Source organism: Microcebus murinus, chromosome 2 (assembly GCF_040939455.1).
Source record: "Microcebus murinus isolate Inina chromosome 2, M.murinus_Inina_mat1.0, whole genome shotgun sequence".
Taxonomy (NCBI): domain Eukaryota; kingdom Metazoa; phylum Chordata; class Mammalia; order Primates; family Cheirogaleidae; genus Microcebus; species Microcebus murinus.
Genome location: NC_134105.1, coordinates 106761380 through 106778515, shown reverse-complemented (window position 1 = coordinate 106778515; position 17136 = coordinate 106761380). Strand labels below are relative to the sequence as shown.

At 38.8% G+C, this 17136-nt stretch overlaps 2 protein-coding genes across 2 annotated transcripts in view; one reads left to right on the top strand and one right to left on the bottom strand.

The window, feature by feature from the left end:
• The window catches only part of SPTA1 (spectrin alpha, erythrocytic 1), a 65428-nt gene extending 59895 nt beyond the window's left edge, over nt 1-5533 (top strand). The window contains 7 exon segments of the mRNA XM_076000262.1: nt 499-516; nt 993-1044; nt 2190-2377; nt 3301-3354; nt 3750-3896; nt 4650-4794; nt 5305-5533. Coding sequence (XP_075856377.1) covers nt 499-516; nt 993-1044; nt 2190-2377; nt 3301-3354; nt 3750-3896; nt 4650-4794; nt 5305-5463 — 763 coding nt within the window. The 3' untranslated portion in view covers nt 5464-5533.
• Nucleotides 5534-11285: 5752 nt separating this feature from the next.
• LOC105862412 (olfactory receptor 10Z1) lies at nt 11286-12227 on the bottom strand. Its single transcript, XM_075993056.1, has one exon. It carries the CDS (start codon nt 12225-12227, stop codon nt 11286-11288), a length of 942 nt encoding a protein of 313 aa, XP_075849171.1.
• Nucleotides 12228-17136: the final 4909 nt, after the last annotated feature.

Here is a 17136-nt window from a genome sequence, read left to right as displayed (position 1 = left end):
TGGTCAAAGTTGGTAGACTGTATCTAGTAGGTGGGTCAGAATTGTGTGTTTTGAGGGTAAAAGTGACAATCCATGATATATACTGTTTCTACATACTGATAAGGATAAATCAGGCAATGAACAAAAATAAATCCTGACCATGTCTTAAAAACATCTGAAAGAAGACAGAAAACAGTGTGCACACTCCTCTACTTGTAATTTGGGCTCCTTTGTCCCACCCTGGCAGGGTGGGACATTCTGTGTGTGCCCATCACTGATATACGCCCTGACAACTGTGCTCTTTGTCCTAAAACAAGGAGTTTCATGGGAGGCTCTGAGCTTCCCAGAGTGGGAGAGGCTTTGGGAAAAGTGGGTAGTTAGGTTCACAGTTTGTGGCTATAAGGATTTGAAGAATGTTTCATAAATCTGAAGAAATAAGAAGATCATTGAACTATTCTATGTTAACATATGATTTCCCTTTTCTCTCATCTGATTCCTGTTCCGGACCTCCATGTTCAGGGCTTACTTTCTGGATGGGTCAGTATTTTATATTATCATGTTTGTTTTGTTATATTATTCTGGAAGAATCAATTAAGAAGGCCTTAGTGCTAAGGTCTGTTTATCCCATTATGATCTGACCGCGTTTAAGTACAAATGAGGGGTGAGAAGGGGAAGCTCATATTTCATTCTGCACCTATACCTTACTAGGGGGGGTGTTGCCTACATTGTTTCTGTGCATATTTGAGAATAAGAACTAGCAGGGACATGCAGGAGTCTTCTTCCAAGCAGAGAAGAAGTAAGGAAGCCCTCCCCTTCTCATTGACCTGGCAAGTTTGCCAGTAGACCGAAGGGTTTCTTTGTGAAAATTTAGCTTTGTGGGACTTCATTTCATAGAGGCCATATAGCTTGGGCGAAGTAGAAGCAGAGAGGTAGAAGGGCTTTGAGTTAGGATGTCTGTATTAAATATTGACCTCTGATATTATGAGTAATGTTTCCTTTTGGTTCTTAACTAGATCTTTGCTCAAAGAAACAGGAACTTTGGAGTCCCAGTTGGAAGCAAATAAAGTAAGTAATGTTTTGTTCCTTAGCTGAAGATATTGCCAGAATTATAAAGAGTGCGAGAAAAAACATTTAAAGGCAACCCTGGTGATACTTTCAAGCATTGTATCACCTAAAGTCAAAAAGCCAAGGCTGTAGTCCCAGTCCTGCCTTCAATTTGCATTTTAGCCACAGACTACCACTTCATGAATATGGGCCTCCACGTACTTAAATCTCTGACCTTCAATTTCTGCGTCTATATGATGGAGTTAATAGCTACATTGTCGAGTTACTGCAATGATTAAGTAAAGGAGCAGATATAAAAGCTCCCATCCTACAACCTGGAGCATTGGCAAATTTCTGCTATTATTTGATGTGGTGAGATGATGCAATTGAATCTAGAGCATCTCTGACACTTGAGTGATGCCATGGGCTAGAACAGTGTTTCTCAACTTTATTTTTATTATTGGTCCTCCAACAGAAAAAAATCAATTAAATCTAATTTCTTCCTAGTCATAGAAATTAAATACTAAAGATTAAAATGTCAGGTAGTTTTAACCTTTGGAGGGCAACATGCCTTGTAATATCTAATATATTTTCACTGCATCCCACTGTCATCAGAACCAATTTGTCCCTCCCCTCCTTGAGGAACAATATCCAAGCAGAAAGCATGGGCAAGATGTAAAAATTAGGCATACAGTGTTCCTAAATGACAGGAGAAGCCCGTGCACATCATCCTAAACTGATGACAGAGGCCCAGAATTGAACACCGGGGCACTTAAGTGAGCCCCAGAACTCAGCCACAATCAGTGGTGCAGGTAAGTCCCAGTGCAGATCACTGGGCACCCATGATGCCTGGATCCTAGTCTTTTTTATTTGCAATAGAAATATAAGTGCTAACTCTTAGATTTATATATTACAGAATACCAGAATGACAGGGGTCATCTCACCTAAACTTCCCACTATTTCATAAATGAGGACTTACAGAAGTGAAGTGGTTTCCCTGGGTAGTTCATTTCTTCACAGAGGACAAGATGATCCCTGAAAATAATTGAAAAGGAGCAATTAAGGGAAACTAAATTCATCAGCCTCTTTATCTTCTTCTTCCACCTCAAGGTTTGGAGGTAGCTGGTGGCCTGGGTGACTGCTTCTCTTCTCCGTCTTTTTTCCAGAGAAAGCAGAAGGAGATCCAGGCGATGAAGCGTCAACTGACCAAGATTGAGGACCTGGGGGAAAATTTGGAAGAGGCTCTGGTTCTTGACATCAAATACAGCACCATTGGACTGGCCCAGCAGTGGGACCAGCTCTACCAGCTTGGGATGCGAATGCAACACAACCTAGAGCAACAGATCCAGGCCAAGTACTGCGGGCCGGTGGTCATGGCAGGGCAGGGCAGGGCGCAGGTGGGGTGAGGTGTCAGGAGCTTGATTAGGGGCTAGAGTCTAGAATACTAGACAAAAAAGTTACCTCAGAGATGTACACACACCTTCTCTCTAATCAATACTCTCTTTTTACTGCCCCACACGATGACTATTTCTCTTTATATTAAAGTCTGTCCTGAAATAAAAGAGTGACTTATCCCCGCGAGTCTACACATCCCCCATCTGGACAATAACTGACTCTTGCATCCAATTTCTCAGAGTCCCTTCACCATCTTATGTGATCGCTTCAAAAAACATTCCCTTTTTAAAAATTTTCCCTAAAATATGATATCCAGAATGGAAGAAACATTCAAAATGTGGCCTAATAGAGCAGAAAAGTAGAAACTCATCTTTCTAGATAAATTAATTGTATCAATGCAGCTTTAAGTCTCAATAACTTTCTGGCAGCATTTTAATCCAGATCAGGGATTGGCATGGTTTTTCTGGAGATGGCATGATAATAAATAATTTAGGCTTTGTGAGTCATACAGTTTCTGCTGTAACTCTTCAGCTCTGCAGTTGTAGTGAAAAAGCAGCCATGGATAATTCGTAAGTGGATGAGCATGGCCGTGTTCCAGGAAAACTTTATTTATGGATACTGAAATTTGAATTTCACATTTCATGAAAGATTCTTGTTTTTATTATATTCAACCATATAAAAATGTAAAAACCACTCTTGGCTCATGGACTGTATAGAAACAGGTGGCAAGCCAACTTTGGCCCATGGACCTTAGTTTGACAACTCCTGAACTAGATTATTCATATAGCAGATTGTCCATTAAAATTCCTCTCTCATTGATGCGGCATGTCTTCTGCTATTCTGTGTTTTATATAAAGGGCTAATTCATGTTTTTCCTTTCAGAGACACCATAGGCGTGAGTGAAGAGACACTAAAGGAGTTTAGCACAACCTATAAGTGAGTATAATTTCATAGGTGACTAATTCTTTGTTTTCCAGGCCATTCAGAGTGAGTCTGCAAAGAGCTACCATTCTTCCTTCCCCATGTGGCTTGGTGGGATCTTAAATGAAGTTCTAGATATGCTAATTAGTTTCTGCCATGGATTTTAATATAATATTTCTGTGAAATTCTTGGACTTAAAAAATACATTTCTTTAATGCTCAATGTCTTATCCTTTTCTCTCTATCCATTAGGTTAAAAAAACAAGTACAGAGACACAGACAGGCTCTCTACTGAGTTCTCTGACAACTTTGTGGCATGTTAGTAAAGCTCCAGCTGATGCAGTGAGACATGTTCCTTTCTGTTCTAATTTGGTTCTCTATGGAGCTTGCTGTTATGTTTTTATTCTTTAGGCACTTTGATGAGAACTTGACAGGGCGCTTGACTCACGAAGAGTTCCGGTCTTGCCTGAGAGGACTTAATTACTACTTGCCCATGGTAGAGGAAGGGGTACCTGAGCCCAAGTTTGAGAAGTTCCTGAATGCTGTGGATCCCGGAAGGTAGGAGGTGGACCAAGGGTCAGACTACAGGAGGGACTGCAGCTTGTAGGGAAAAGTGCAGGGAGAAAAATAAGATATAAAATATGAAATTAGCTCATCTGAGAATAGGAAGACACAGACAACCACAAATGAGGTGGGCAACTCTTGGTGTACTTTCAAGATTAGCTCAGAAGTAAATGGCACTAACTTCAACTCAGGCACTAGCTCTGAGATTTGCCCGATTCATTGTTTGTGTCTGATCTATGGATTTCAGTTCATTCTGAGGCTGAGACGTGAGAGAAGAATCCTTTCATGTGTATGAGGTGTTAAGAAGACATGCGTGATTCAAAGGCCAACACATGGGGATGGGGGATATGGCGCGCTTTGGGAGGCGTGGCAGAGTCATAGAAGATCAAGTTACTGTTAGCAACTAAGTCTTTCTAATACCAAAGATCAAAAAGATCAGAAATTATTCAAGGTACCGAGGGACTGGTGCTGATGGGAAATTCCAAAACTCTGTGAGGAGTCAGGCTGAATGATGGACCATGAGGAAAGAGAGTCTGGACCTTAGTAAACAGTGTTTATTTGGCTGTAAGAGGGTGGGCGGGGGTATCAAAATGGAAAGTACATCCCATGATCTTAGAGAGCTCAGCTGGAAGAGGCATTTGGAAAATCGGGCTTCCCTCTGTCTCTGAGACACTGAGGAAGAGGAGAAAGGCCCTTTCTTCCTTCTCTGTCTCGAGAACCACCGCTCCTGGTGCATGTCTCCTACAGGAAGGGCTATGTCTCGCTGGAGGACTACACCTCATTCTTGATTGACAAGGAGTCAGAGAACATCAAGTCCAGTGATGAAATAGAGAATGGCTTCCAAGCCCTGGCAGAGGGCAAAGCCTATATTACCAAAGAGGACATGAAGCAGGTCAGATTCTGGTTGCCTCCACTACTACACTGTCATCATAATCTGGATTTGCTGCTTTGCCTACTCTGCACCCCCCACCCACCCATTTCTTTCCTCAGACCTCCTGTTGCACAAAACATCATCTGTGTTGATCGCCACATCATTTCTTTTTGACCCAGCTCAAAATCCTGTGGCGGGTCTCTATTGACTATCAGAATCTATCCAAAATCTGCAACTCAGTGTTTAAGACTATTCCTTATCCCTTGTATTCAATAAACCACATGTAGGGAACGAGATATATAGACTAATCAAAGGAAGTGGGCTTTTCCTTTAATAATGAGCTGAGTTGAACAGTGGAGTTGGTCTTATGCGTTAGAAATTATGAATTTATGAGAAAAATGTGGGCTAGGAACACAGCTTGCTGCTCCTTCCAAAGGCTCTCCACATCCTGCATTTATGGCATATAGGAAGCCCCAAGGAACCAGCTGTTTTGAATCCCTATAACTATCTTTCTCTTTTTATGTTCTTCAGGCCCTCACCCCAGAGCAAGTGTCATTCTGCACCATACATATGCAGCAGTATATGGACCCACGGGGCCGAAGCCATCCCGCTGGCTATGACTATGTTGGCTTCACCAATTCCTACTTTGGCAACTCACAAGCAGCTCCTGTGGATCGTAGAGAATCTTAGTGTGGTGGGTGGTACTGGGAGATGAAAGAGACAGGCAAATGCAAGGGATGAAAATATAGTTGTGTGTGCGTGTGTGTACGTGCGTGCGTGTGCTTGTGTGTGTGTGTGTGTGTGTGTGTGTGTGTGTGTGTTGCATTTATTGCAGGACTTAAAAAGAAATCTCAAGTTCGGGAGGGGAGTGTAGAGGGGTTAATAGAATTGGAGGACAGGACTGGAGGCTATGGACTTACTTTGTGTGCCACTAGTCACTGCCAAAGGGGGCCAAGGTCTCTATTTTTTTATTTGCTGTGTTTGTCATATCTTTATCATTTTGTTTTGATCTGACTATAAAATAAAGGATTTCTTATTTTAGAAACAGTATTTTTTTTAAATAGGACGAAGTTAAATAAATGTGATTCTGAGAATTGTACTATTATCTAAAGATGGGCAACTAATTACATGGTAAAGAAGGGCCATGGCAGAAGAGAGAAATAAAATCCAAGGTGCTTAACAAATAATTTCTTTTTAGCTTTAGAATGTGTTTAAATTCTTACATTTGAAAATGAAGATATTTGATATTCTGAGAAATATCAATATTTTAGTCTGTAAAGTGGAACTTCACAGAGATCAGCATGACACCTAATTTCTTCTTAACCTGTCTCTTTTCCTTACTTCACCATAATGGTAGATGTTATTACTCTCACAATGATGAAATTCCAGCATAGCAGAGTTCCCTCTTGTCCAAGCCCCCGAATTTCCTCTTTTTTTAAAATATCAGAATATTAAGTGGGTACAAATGTTTTTGTTGCATGGATATCTTTTATAATGCTTAAGTTGGGGCTTTTAGTGTAAATTTCTTGAATTTCCTCTTAAGTTTTAATGAGATAAAAAGAATATTTACTACCTCTATCCCTTATTAGAGTAAGAGTCAGTAGAATTGTTAAAAGAACTTCAATTCTTAAAGTTAAGAATTAGGAGAAAAACAAGAAAGGGTGGTGCTGCCTCCAAAAATTTTCAGGCTGGTTTTGGTCTGAACAGGTTCAAATTCTGACATTCTGATTTGACTTACAAAAAGCTAATGGTAATGTCCTTTGCTGGTGAGAGTTCTCAGGTCTTTCCTTTGCTTTTTGTAAAACTTCTAATATTTCTATACAAACAGCCCCCACTCCCCAATCCATGAGTATTGCCATTTGATCACAATCATTAGTCTCAATCCCTTTCTCTGCATGAAAGTTAATCCTTCCTTAGCCTAAGACAAATGCTGTCATAGTATCTGTTTTAACAAAATTTAGTTTACACTAAAAAGTTATCTTTGCTGCTAAAAGTATATGAGTATTTTGGTGATTTTTGCTTAAATATTCAAAGACCGTAGAATATAACAATCAGAAAATATTTTGCAAATGAATGTTCACAAATGTCTAAATTGACTGATTATGAGTTACCAAAAATGGTTACAGTTGAAAAGGCATAGCCCAATAGGCCATCAAATATCGGTATTGTTTAATATCACACTTACCAAGTATAGAATGTCTAAAAATCTGTGTGCTGAAAATAATCACAGGCAAAGGCAGATGTGGTTTCATTCTACTCTTCAACCCTGCCACAGATTTTCAATGCCTAAATCAGATTATTAGGCATGCGATGGGTCAAAAAATGGTCTTTAAGGCAAAGGACAATTAGTATCATTTTATAAAAGAGCTTGGGTAATATAAAGGCTAGAATAGGATATTATCTGAAGAAGCAATGAAAATGCCATAAGATGAAACTATCAGTTCCTTCTGAAATCAGATTCTTACTACCTATGCACTCAAGCGAACGATGGTAATATTAAAATCAGCATATATAATTTAGCTGGGGACTATAAATAGTTGATATATAACAATTAGAACTTGTATCACATTTCCCTTTTAATCAGAGTTAAGCACCTACTAATTAATACTCATCTTTTTTTTTTTTTTTTAATACTCATCTTTTTTTGACCTTCTACCTACTTTAAACTGGAGTCCTTGTCTTACTCTTGCTAATTATCTTTGTTACATCTTATGGTTTAGAGCTTGTTTCTGAGCTCCAGCCCTCTGGCTACATATATGAGTTTTCTTTCAAGATTCCCACTGCTTGGTAGGATCTCCAAACTTCTTTCACTCCTAATAACAGAACTCTCCCTTTTGCACCTTTTATTCTTTTTAGAAACATAATCACATTTTCTTTATTTCACTGAACTTTGGTTTAAACACAAACACATACACTATATATAGACCAAACAACAACAACAACAGCAAACCATGTTTCTTGTTCTTCAGTTAAGAACTAGACATCTGGCCTTTGACTTCTATACCAAGATCTTCAGGTCAGGTCCTCCATTTTGCACTGTGATGCAATTCAGTAATGGAATTCAATGCAGAAGTCAGCCTCAACTCCTTTAACTGGGAGAAAGATTTACATTGATGCATTTTTATGTTGGAAAAGTAGCTGTTTACAGAGGCAGATACTCAAGCACATAGATGCACTCTTTGCATACTGATTTTTATTGTCTTGACGTACTTGAAAAAATTCTGGTATTTCAGTATCATCATATTTGAATTTTACTGTTTTACTAAAGTTTGACAATTTCTTATTTCTAATTTTTGATTCACAGTTTCAATATTATTTGAGAAAGAAAAAATTAACCTGTTGGTTCAACAATTTTAGGTATGAATTTCTTAAATTCACAAAATGATATGTTTTAAATATAAAACAATAGATAGTAGCTTTACTTCCTTTTTTTATGGCCTTCTCTGATGCCAGCCATCTGATTCTGTGTTGTACCTATAGCTTGACCTATTTCCCAGTACTCAATCCTCTCAAGTCTCAGGGATCTAGATCCATCTTCCTGTCTTCTCCAGTCTGATACAGTGCTAAGTGATAGCACTTTACTCTTCTTTGTCCACCTGTATCATGAGATAGAAGATGCTGGACACTGCTGGCTCTGGCTTCTACCAACATCAACTAGACAAAAGATAGGGTAACCTAAAGTGATACTGTCTAGAAACTCTAAATAATAATAGATGGGTGGATTGGGTGCTTAAAGTATAAAACTTTATTTTAAAGAATTTATATTAATTGTCACCCCAAAATCCCTATACAGTAGATATTTTCATCATTCCATTTTCCAGATGAGAAAACGGAAGCACATAAATGTTAACAAACTTGCCCTAGGTCACACATCTAAAAAGTGTCAGGACTAGACTTAAAACCTAGCAAGTCTGACTCCAGAGTCTCTGGTATTTGTGAGCTCTTTCATGGGACCATGAGTTGGACATATGTGGTCATGTTCACATCAGAGAGGTCTTTTCTTTGCTCTGTGTGTGTACCTGGGAGAAGAGTTTTTAAGTCACATAGTCACATCCTTAATCAAGGGAGGGGATTTGAATGACCTAGGGAGATTTTTGCAGACTATTTCTGTAAACATCTATTTTGTAAAATACCTCTAAGTGACTTTTTACCCTTCCATGCGTAAGGTTCCTACATTTGGAAGTTAGATGGACCTTGGAGTATTACTTAGCAATTCTTGGAACATCCTTACCCACTATTGGTCAGTGTGTATTTAGAGACTATTTTGCTGGATGGACTGAATAGATTGTGGAAATGAATTTGCTCATACAGGCTCAGTGCAGTGGGGGATTATTTCCAGCCTATAGTGAAAAGGACCCTAGGGTAGATGGCTTTTCTCTCCCAACCTCTTTCTACCCTCTGACTAATATACCTACTTTTCTCCAACCTGTTCTCTTCTCTGAGATCTAGCTTCCTTCCACCCAAATTTGGTTTTCATCAAATTATAACCAAAGGATGTACTACTTTCCTGCTTCCCATGGAAAAATATAAATTCCTATCCGAAAAGTATATTCTCAACCTAAGTTCTTCCTTTGTCTCTCAAGTCATGCCCTGCTTCTATTTCATTGTTAAATCACGTGGATCCTACTTTTTCAAAATCTTTTATGTTTGTAATTTCCTTCAGTTTCCAAGTTAACCATCCCTATTCAAGCGTCTTTGCCTTTCTTTAGGATGGCAGCAATGAATTTCTTACTGACCTCCTTGGCTCTGGTTTCTCCTAGCTGAAATACATCATCGTCTCCACTGCTCGGTTAATTTTCCTAAACCCTTCCCAGAAGCCACTCTACTCGCTGCTCAGTTTTACTGTGTCCTGTCTCCTACAGCCAAAAGGGTCGTGTTTAAAGCAAGATATTTGAACTGCTGCCTGCTCACAATAAAGAAGTCTTGTCAGAAGCTAACTTCTAAAGCATCCTTTGCAAGGCATTTCCTGCCCCTCTGGACAAGGCACCACACTCTAAAATAGGCCTATATTGTCTTCCTATCAAGCCTTTGGCTATTCTGTCCTCTTTTATAAGAATGTCTTTTCTCCCCAGTCAGGTCATTCAAAACTTCCCTATTCTTAGGCATTAGTTCAAGTACTGCCTTAGACAAGAAGCCTTTTCTGATCCTCTCCCTAGAGTAAACTCTCCCTAAGCTAAAGCCAACATCATTTTCCTTAATACATTATTACTAGTAGCAGCTGACATTTGTTGGAAGATTGCTATGATCCAAATATTGTGCTAAATCCTTTATATGTATATGCATGATCCTGTTTAGTTGCCAATACAAAACTAGGAAGTTACAACCATTTCATTTTACAGATGAGACAACTTTGAAGCTGAAAAGGTTAAATAACTTACCCAGAGTTGTTGTAAGTTGAAGAGCTTGCATTCAAACTCCTACCTGAAAGCTATGTGAGTTCACTGCACTTTTGCTTCTCCCTAAGAATGTCTGGTGCCATGTAGGACACAATGTAGGTGGAAAGTGAAACAGGCAGCTTAGGTAGTTCTGCAACAGATTGGAAAGGATTGTATCCAACTTGGGGAATGACCCAAGTTAGGGGGGGGGTCCTTGACACCCAAGATTATGAGGCCACCACAGAACATCAGCAATTATAAAGCAAAATAGGAAGTACATGTATTTTTTGAAATGGAATCTACCCAGTTTGGATAATTAATTAAAACAAGGAGGTGGGAGGAGGGGATGGGTATATTCACACCTAATGGGTGTGGTGCACAGTGTCTGGGGGATGTACACACTTGTAGTTCTGACTCAGGTAGGGCAAAGGCAATATAAGTAACCTAAACATTTGTACCCCCATATTATTCTTACACACACACACACACACACATATATATATGTGTGTGTGTGTGTATATATATATATATATATATATATATATATATATATAAACAAGGAGGGCAAAATAATAATGAGTCAGAGATACCAAATACTGCTATTTAAAAAATATCCAGTAGGAGAAAACCTACCTTTTCATTTAGCAAGATATAACACTAACCTAACAAACTGATATTCGCTAAATTTTAAATCTTGGAAGAACATTACAGGTCAAATAGTCTAATTATGTAATGATTTTAGAAGTCTCTGCAGTACCCCCGATAGGGCTCCTGCCAGCCCAGCCTTGAACTTGAGCACTTCAAACTGCCCTCATTTTGTTCAGCTCAGTTGGAAAATTCTTAATGATCTTAGCTAAGAAAGTTACTAATTCTCAATGGGTTGCAGTAGCTTGAGATGGCATCTATAAGGCTGAAGGTGAAAAGTTATGATGTCTTTGTGAGTTGTGTGCAGTGAGTAGAGCAGAGCCTCTGGGTTCCCAAGCAGCCTGGAAGAAGGGTAGGAGGCAAGATCAGTTTCTTCCAGGGGCATGAGGTTGGGACAGCTTTGGCCTGAGGCCCTGAATATCTGGCCCATTGGCCTGGCTTCCTGGTCTATGCCCAGCCTACACAGAAGAGGCTGTTCTTGTGGGCTAGCCTTCATCCTTTACCCAGCAAGCTCCCTCGGAAAGCGTTTCTCAGAGCTGTCTGCACAGCCCGGTTCCTTAGACTATATACAATGGGGTTGAGGAGAGGGGTCACCACAGTATAGGTGACAGCAATAAGCTGATCCCTCTCAAGAGAGTAGCTAGCTTTGGGCCTCAAGTACATGAAGGAGGCACAACCATAGTGAATAATGACCACTGTGAGATGTGAGGCGCAGGTGGAGAAGGCCTTCTTCCGCCCCTCAGCAGAGGGGATCTTCAGGATTGCAGCCAGGATGTAGCCATAGGAGATGGTGATGAAGAAGAAGGAAACCAAGAGGACCAGCAGGCTGAGAATGAGGATCCCCAGCTCACTCAGTCTTGTATCCCCACAAGCTAGGCTCAGCACTGGAGGGGTGTCACAGAAAAAGTGCTGGATCTCATGGGAGCTGCAGAATGAGAGGCGGAAAATGACCAGTGTCATTCCAAGCCCAAAGAAGTATCCACTCAGGAAGGAGGTACCAATCAGCTGGGCACAGAGGGTAGGATTCATGCGACTGGCATAGTGCAGTGGGGCACAGATGGCCACATATCTGTCAAAGCCCATGACAGCCAGGAGAAAGCAGTTGGTGCAGGCCCATGAGGCAGAGAAGAACATCTGGACAGCACAGCCCACATAGGAGATAGCCTGGCCCCCCATAGCCAGGCCAGACAGCATCCTAGGGATGATGCCCAAAGTGTAGCAGGTCTCAGAGAAGGATAAGAAGGAAAGGAATATGTACATGGGGGTGTGCAGATGACTGTCCAGCCTGATGACTACAATTATGAAGACGTTGCTGGTCAGGGTGACGAGATACAGAGAGAGGAACAAGGCAAAAAGCAGGAGTTGCAGCTCCCCAAAACTGGAGAAGCCCAGGAAGACAAAACCCCTCCAGGAGGTTCCATTGGCCTGCCCCATTCCAAGCAATATCCACTGATAGATTTGTTGGTTCCTTCCACCTAGTGAGTAGACGCCTAGCTTCTTTCAAAGGCAGAATGAGATGGATTCTCTTATCCTTGTGCCTGTTGTAACTTGAAAAGGAAGCTCCGATTTAGACTGCAGTCAAACTTCAGAATGGTATTTGTTACAATAGACACAGATGCATGGATCCATTCTCACATGCATGTACAATCATCTCACACATTCATATGCACATATTTGCACACATACATATATATGGCTACATATATGGAGTTACATACAAAACACACAGAATTATATACATTCAAAACTATGCATTGTACATTTACCATTAATGACCATATCTACTTACATCACAAATACATATGCATTCAGACAGCACACAAATTTGTAGATACATACATGATATATATGTTCATACTGACCTAGTACATACACTGCCACATAAGAGTACACATGTGGACATACACATATTGCCTGTGAGAACATGAGGTGGAGGTAGAGGACTTGATGGACGTTATTTTATAGAACAAGCAACAAAGACCAAGAGAGGTGAAGTCACTTTCTTGAAGTCAAACATACCAGGCTTAAAGAACAAATATGGTGAGACCTAATCTAACATCATTTCCCTCCTAACATCATTTCCCTCTCCTCAGACACTGTGGGACACTCACGAACATGAATATAGAATAAGAAACAGCTTGTTCAGTAACAATCATTTGTGTCTATACAACGCCTCTTTGAAGCCATTTTACCCTTTCCAAATTCCTTGAGCAAGGTGGGGCGAGCTCCTTTTACATGTGAGTCTGTACTGGGCACCAAACGATAAATCAGTGCTCGGGGCAAGTTGTATATCGGGTATCTCTCAGCCCAAAGATCAGCCATCAGGCTCTGCTGCCTCCAAGATCTGCTGGGAACCAAGATATGGGAGAAATTAGGCCAGGGAGGATTCTCCACTCACCTGAAGAGGCTCTCAGCAAGACCAAGGCCTGCCTTTCAGAAGCCGTGCACTAGCCTGCTTCCCAGCAGGCTGTCCTACAGGAGAATGCCCTGATGTCCACCTGAGCAGAGTGGTGTCCCCAAATGATACCAAGAAACCTTCCACAGCCTTATCCCTAAGTGGTGAATCATATCTATTTCTATCCAAACAACTTTTCTCTCTAAGGATTCCCCAATCCCAATGGCACTGTTTCAGGAGGTATATCTAATTGTGCATCCTGTCATTAGTTGGGAATATCCTTTTGGGGAAAGCAGAAAAGGGAATGTGAGCAAAGAGATGCTAGGATCATGATTCAAACAATAACTTGTGTGTCTATTATGTGCTTAATACCGTCTTAATGATTTTCACATGATAAGTCTTTTAAAATTTGTAACAACCTAATGAGAGATAGCATTAATAATTACATTTTAAAGAAGAGGAAAAAGTCTGATAGAGTTGAAGCAACTAACATCATTATATGGATTTAATATAATTTGTAAGGATCATTATTAGTACCCCTATTTTTCAGATAAGAAAACTCATGCATGGAAAAATTAAATAACTTACTCAAGGTAACAGGTAACACAGCAGCAAATAGACTCAAGAAGCCTTTCTCTTAATTACCATACATTCCCTGGTACCCGACATTGGTTAGGAAGATTGAAAAGATATGTAAGATGTAAAATCATATATAACATGGGTATAGATATTGGCTTTATAACTATTTTTCTTGCATTATTATTATTATTATTATTTTTTTTTTTTGAGACAGAGTCTCGCTTTGTTGCCCAGGCTAGAGTGAGTGCCGTGGCGTCAGCCTAGCTCACAGCAACCTCAAACTCCTGGGCTCAAGCAATCCTCCTGCCTCAGCCTCCCAAGTAGCTGGGACTACAGGCATTCGCCACCATGCCCGGCTAATTTTTTGTATATATATTAGTTGGCCAATTAATTTCTTTCTATTTATAATAGAGACGGGGTCTCGCTCTTGCTTAGGCTGGTTTCGAACTCATGACCTCGAGCAATCCGCCCGCCTCAGCCTCCCAGAGAGCTAGGATTACAGGCGTGAGCCACTGCGCCCGGCCTTTCTTGCATTATTGTTTTAGTTATTGATCTAGGGATTATAGCATATATTTTAAAAATAATCTATTTACATTTGACATTGAATTACTTCCAGTTAGAGAAAATTTGCAATGGCATAGATCCATTTATGTGAATCCACCAATACTTGTCATAATTTTAAAACAGGGATATGCTATTAAAAATTGAGAGAAAAATTATATATATGTGCATGATCTTTTATATTTAACTAATGTATATCATCTTAAGTCTTCATTATTTTTTTGCACACCCCACTGAAAATAAGTGTCATTTTCCTGCAGCGTGAAGGACTTCCTTTAGTATTTCTTATAGTGCAGGTGTGCTAACAACATATTACCTACACTTGTATTTGTTTGAAAATGTCTTCATTTTTCTTTTATTTGTGAAATGTACTTTTACTGAATATAAAATTACTGCTCATCATAATTTTTTTTCTTTCACTGTTCAAAATGTCATTTTCAATGTCTCCCTCCTCCAAAGTTTCTGGTAAGAATGTTGCCATTGATTATGTCATTGTTCTAATCTATGTAATGGGTCATTTTTGTCCTGTTTCAATATTTTCTCTTTAATATCTGAAATTTGACTATAATGTACTCCAATAGGCTTCATGTATTTCTCTTATTTGTGGTTTGTTGAACATCTTATTAAATTAGTCAGTTCATATTTTCCACCAAATCTGGGAAATTTTCAGCTATTATTTCTTCAAATATCTTTCTTCTTCTTCTTTTTTTTTTTTTGTCTCCTTCTGAGATTCCAATTACACATGTATTGGACCACTTAATCCTGTCTCAAAAGTCTCAAAGAATCTTTTCATTTTATATCTATTTTTTCCTCCTTATTTTTCAGATCAGATAATTGCTATTGATTTAGTTTCAAATTCATTCTTTCTTTTTACCATCTTCAATTTGCTGTTGAGCTCATTTCATGATTTTTTCAGCTCAGCTATTGTATTCTAAAATCTAGGTTTCTAATTTTTTAATAATTTCCTATTCTGTACCAATTATCCATCTGTTTTGTCTTTATTGCTGTATTTCCCTTTCATTCTTTGAGCATATATATGATACCTAATGTGAATACTGCAAAACTTAAATTGTGAGCTCACTTAAAATCAATTTCTGTAGGCTATTTTTCCTGTGTATGGATTGTACTTTACTAAATTTTTGTATAATTAAACATTTTTAGTCGAAAACTGAACATTTTAGAAAAGACTTTGCAGTGATTCTGAAATCTGTTTCCCCCCCTCCCCCGAGGTTTGTTTTTGTTTATTTGTTTGTTTGTCTAGTAATCAGTTAACCTCCTTGGACTAAAAATGCAAAATATTTCTTACCATCTGCTTGCAGCAGATGATGTCTCTGCTCAAATTGTTTGGCTCCAAAATTCTGCTTTTTTTCTTCTGTCTTTCCTTTCAGTCTTGCCTTCTGGTTATGCCCACTATGCATACATAGTTTAGCTGTCTGCATGTTTGATAGCTCTCAGCAAATATTTGTAGAGTTTTCTCTAAGATCTTGAGACTCTTTCTTTCTACATTTCCCTAAATCTGTGAGAGTTCTGGTGTCTGACAACTCAAGCCAATAAGGTGTCCACTTGCAACTCTCAAACAGTAGATGATACATTCAGTCAAAGGCATGTCAAACTCACAAATATTACCAAGAGTCAATCAGTCTTTCAAAAATATATTCCTCTCTCCTTGTGTTGTTTTTCTCTTTCACTGAGTTTCCTGTGGTAACCCAAGGGCTTTGGGGAGAGATAATACTCAGATTTGGCATGTCAGATCTTCTTTCACTCTCTCATTTACAAAATTTCCCTTTTATGCTTCCAATTTTGATTCTACTTTAAACTCCATTATCTGCTATCTTGAGGGTTAGGTGAGGTATGCTGGGGACTGCTCTTAAGCCAGAAAGTTTCAAACTCACAGTTCTTACTTTACATGATAAAATAGTAATATTTTAATATTAACTACTTTTCAAGTTTCTGGATGCCTTATTATTTTCCAATGACTTCAAACAGTTTTTTAAAAATATTTTTGCCCATGTTTCATAATTTTTATCTATGGGAGGAATCACTGGATTTCTTCACACTATTCTTAACTCCCCCTTTTCTATTTTATGCACAACACACCCACCCACCTTGTTACTGGTTAAACACCCTGTCCTCTCAACCCATTCCTCAATTCAGCAAGACCACTTGATATTAACTGTACCAATCAGAGTATACCAATCATTGGTTGCAGAAATTAGTGTGAATGGTGGGCAGATGAATAAAACCAAGCTAATAAATGTCTCTTTGGGTTTTACATAACTCATGGTGAAAAGAAAGATGAACAAGGTCCATAAGAAAACATTTCTAGCTGAATTATAAAAACAAAAATTGTTTATGTTTGTGAAATACATTAGAAATTACTCAAGGCAAATTTATAGTTTTAAATTCTTGTATTAGAAAAGCAGACAATATTAAAACTAAAACCATGATCTATGCTTAAAAATTAAAATGTGAGATAAAAAGTCAACCTAACCCAAAAGTGAGAAGAAAGAAAATGATAAAGATATGAACAATTGACAATAAAACAGGGGAAAAAAAGAATAGTGGCAATATTAAAGTGGAGGTCTTTGAAGTTCTTAAGGAAATTGATAAATCCTTAACAAGATTGATCAGAAACAAAGAGAGAGGAGTCACCAAAAAGCAGATATAAAAGAGGGGATATTAATTCGTATCCTATAGATAATTGGAATATAATAAGAACATATTGTGAACAAGTTAGGGTCAATAAGTCTTAGATAAAAAGAAAGAATTCACTTAAAAGCACAACCTACTAAAAGTGACAAAAATAAA

Coding starts and splice junctions, on each gene's coding strand:
- LOC105862412 (XM_075993056.1), bottom strand. CDS start 12,227: ATGGGGCAGGCCAATGGAACCTCCTGGAGGGGTTTTGTCTTCCTGGGC.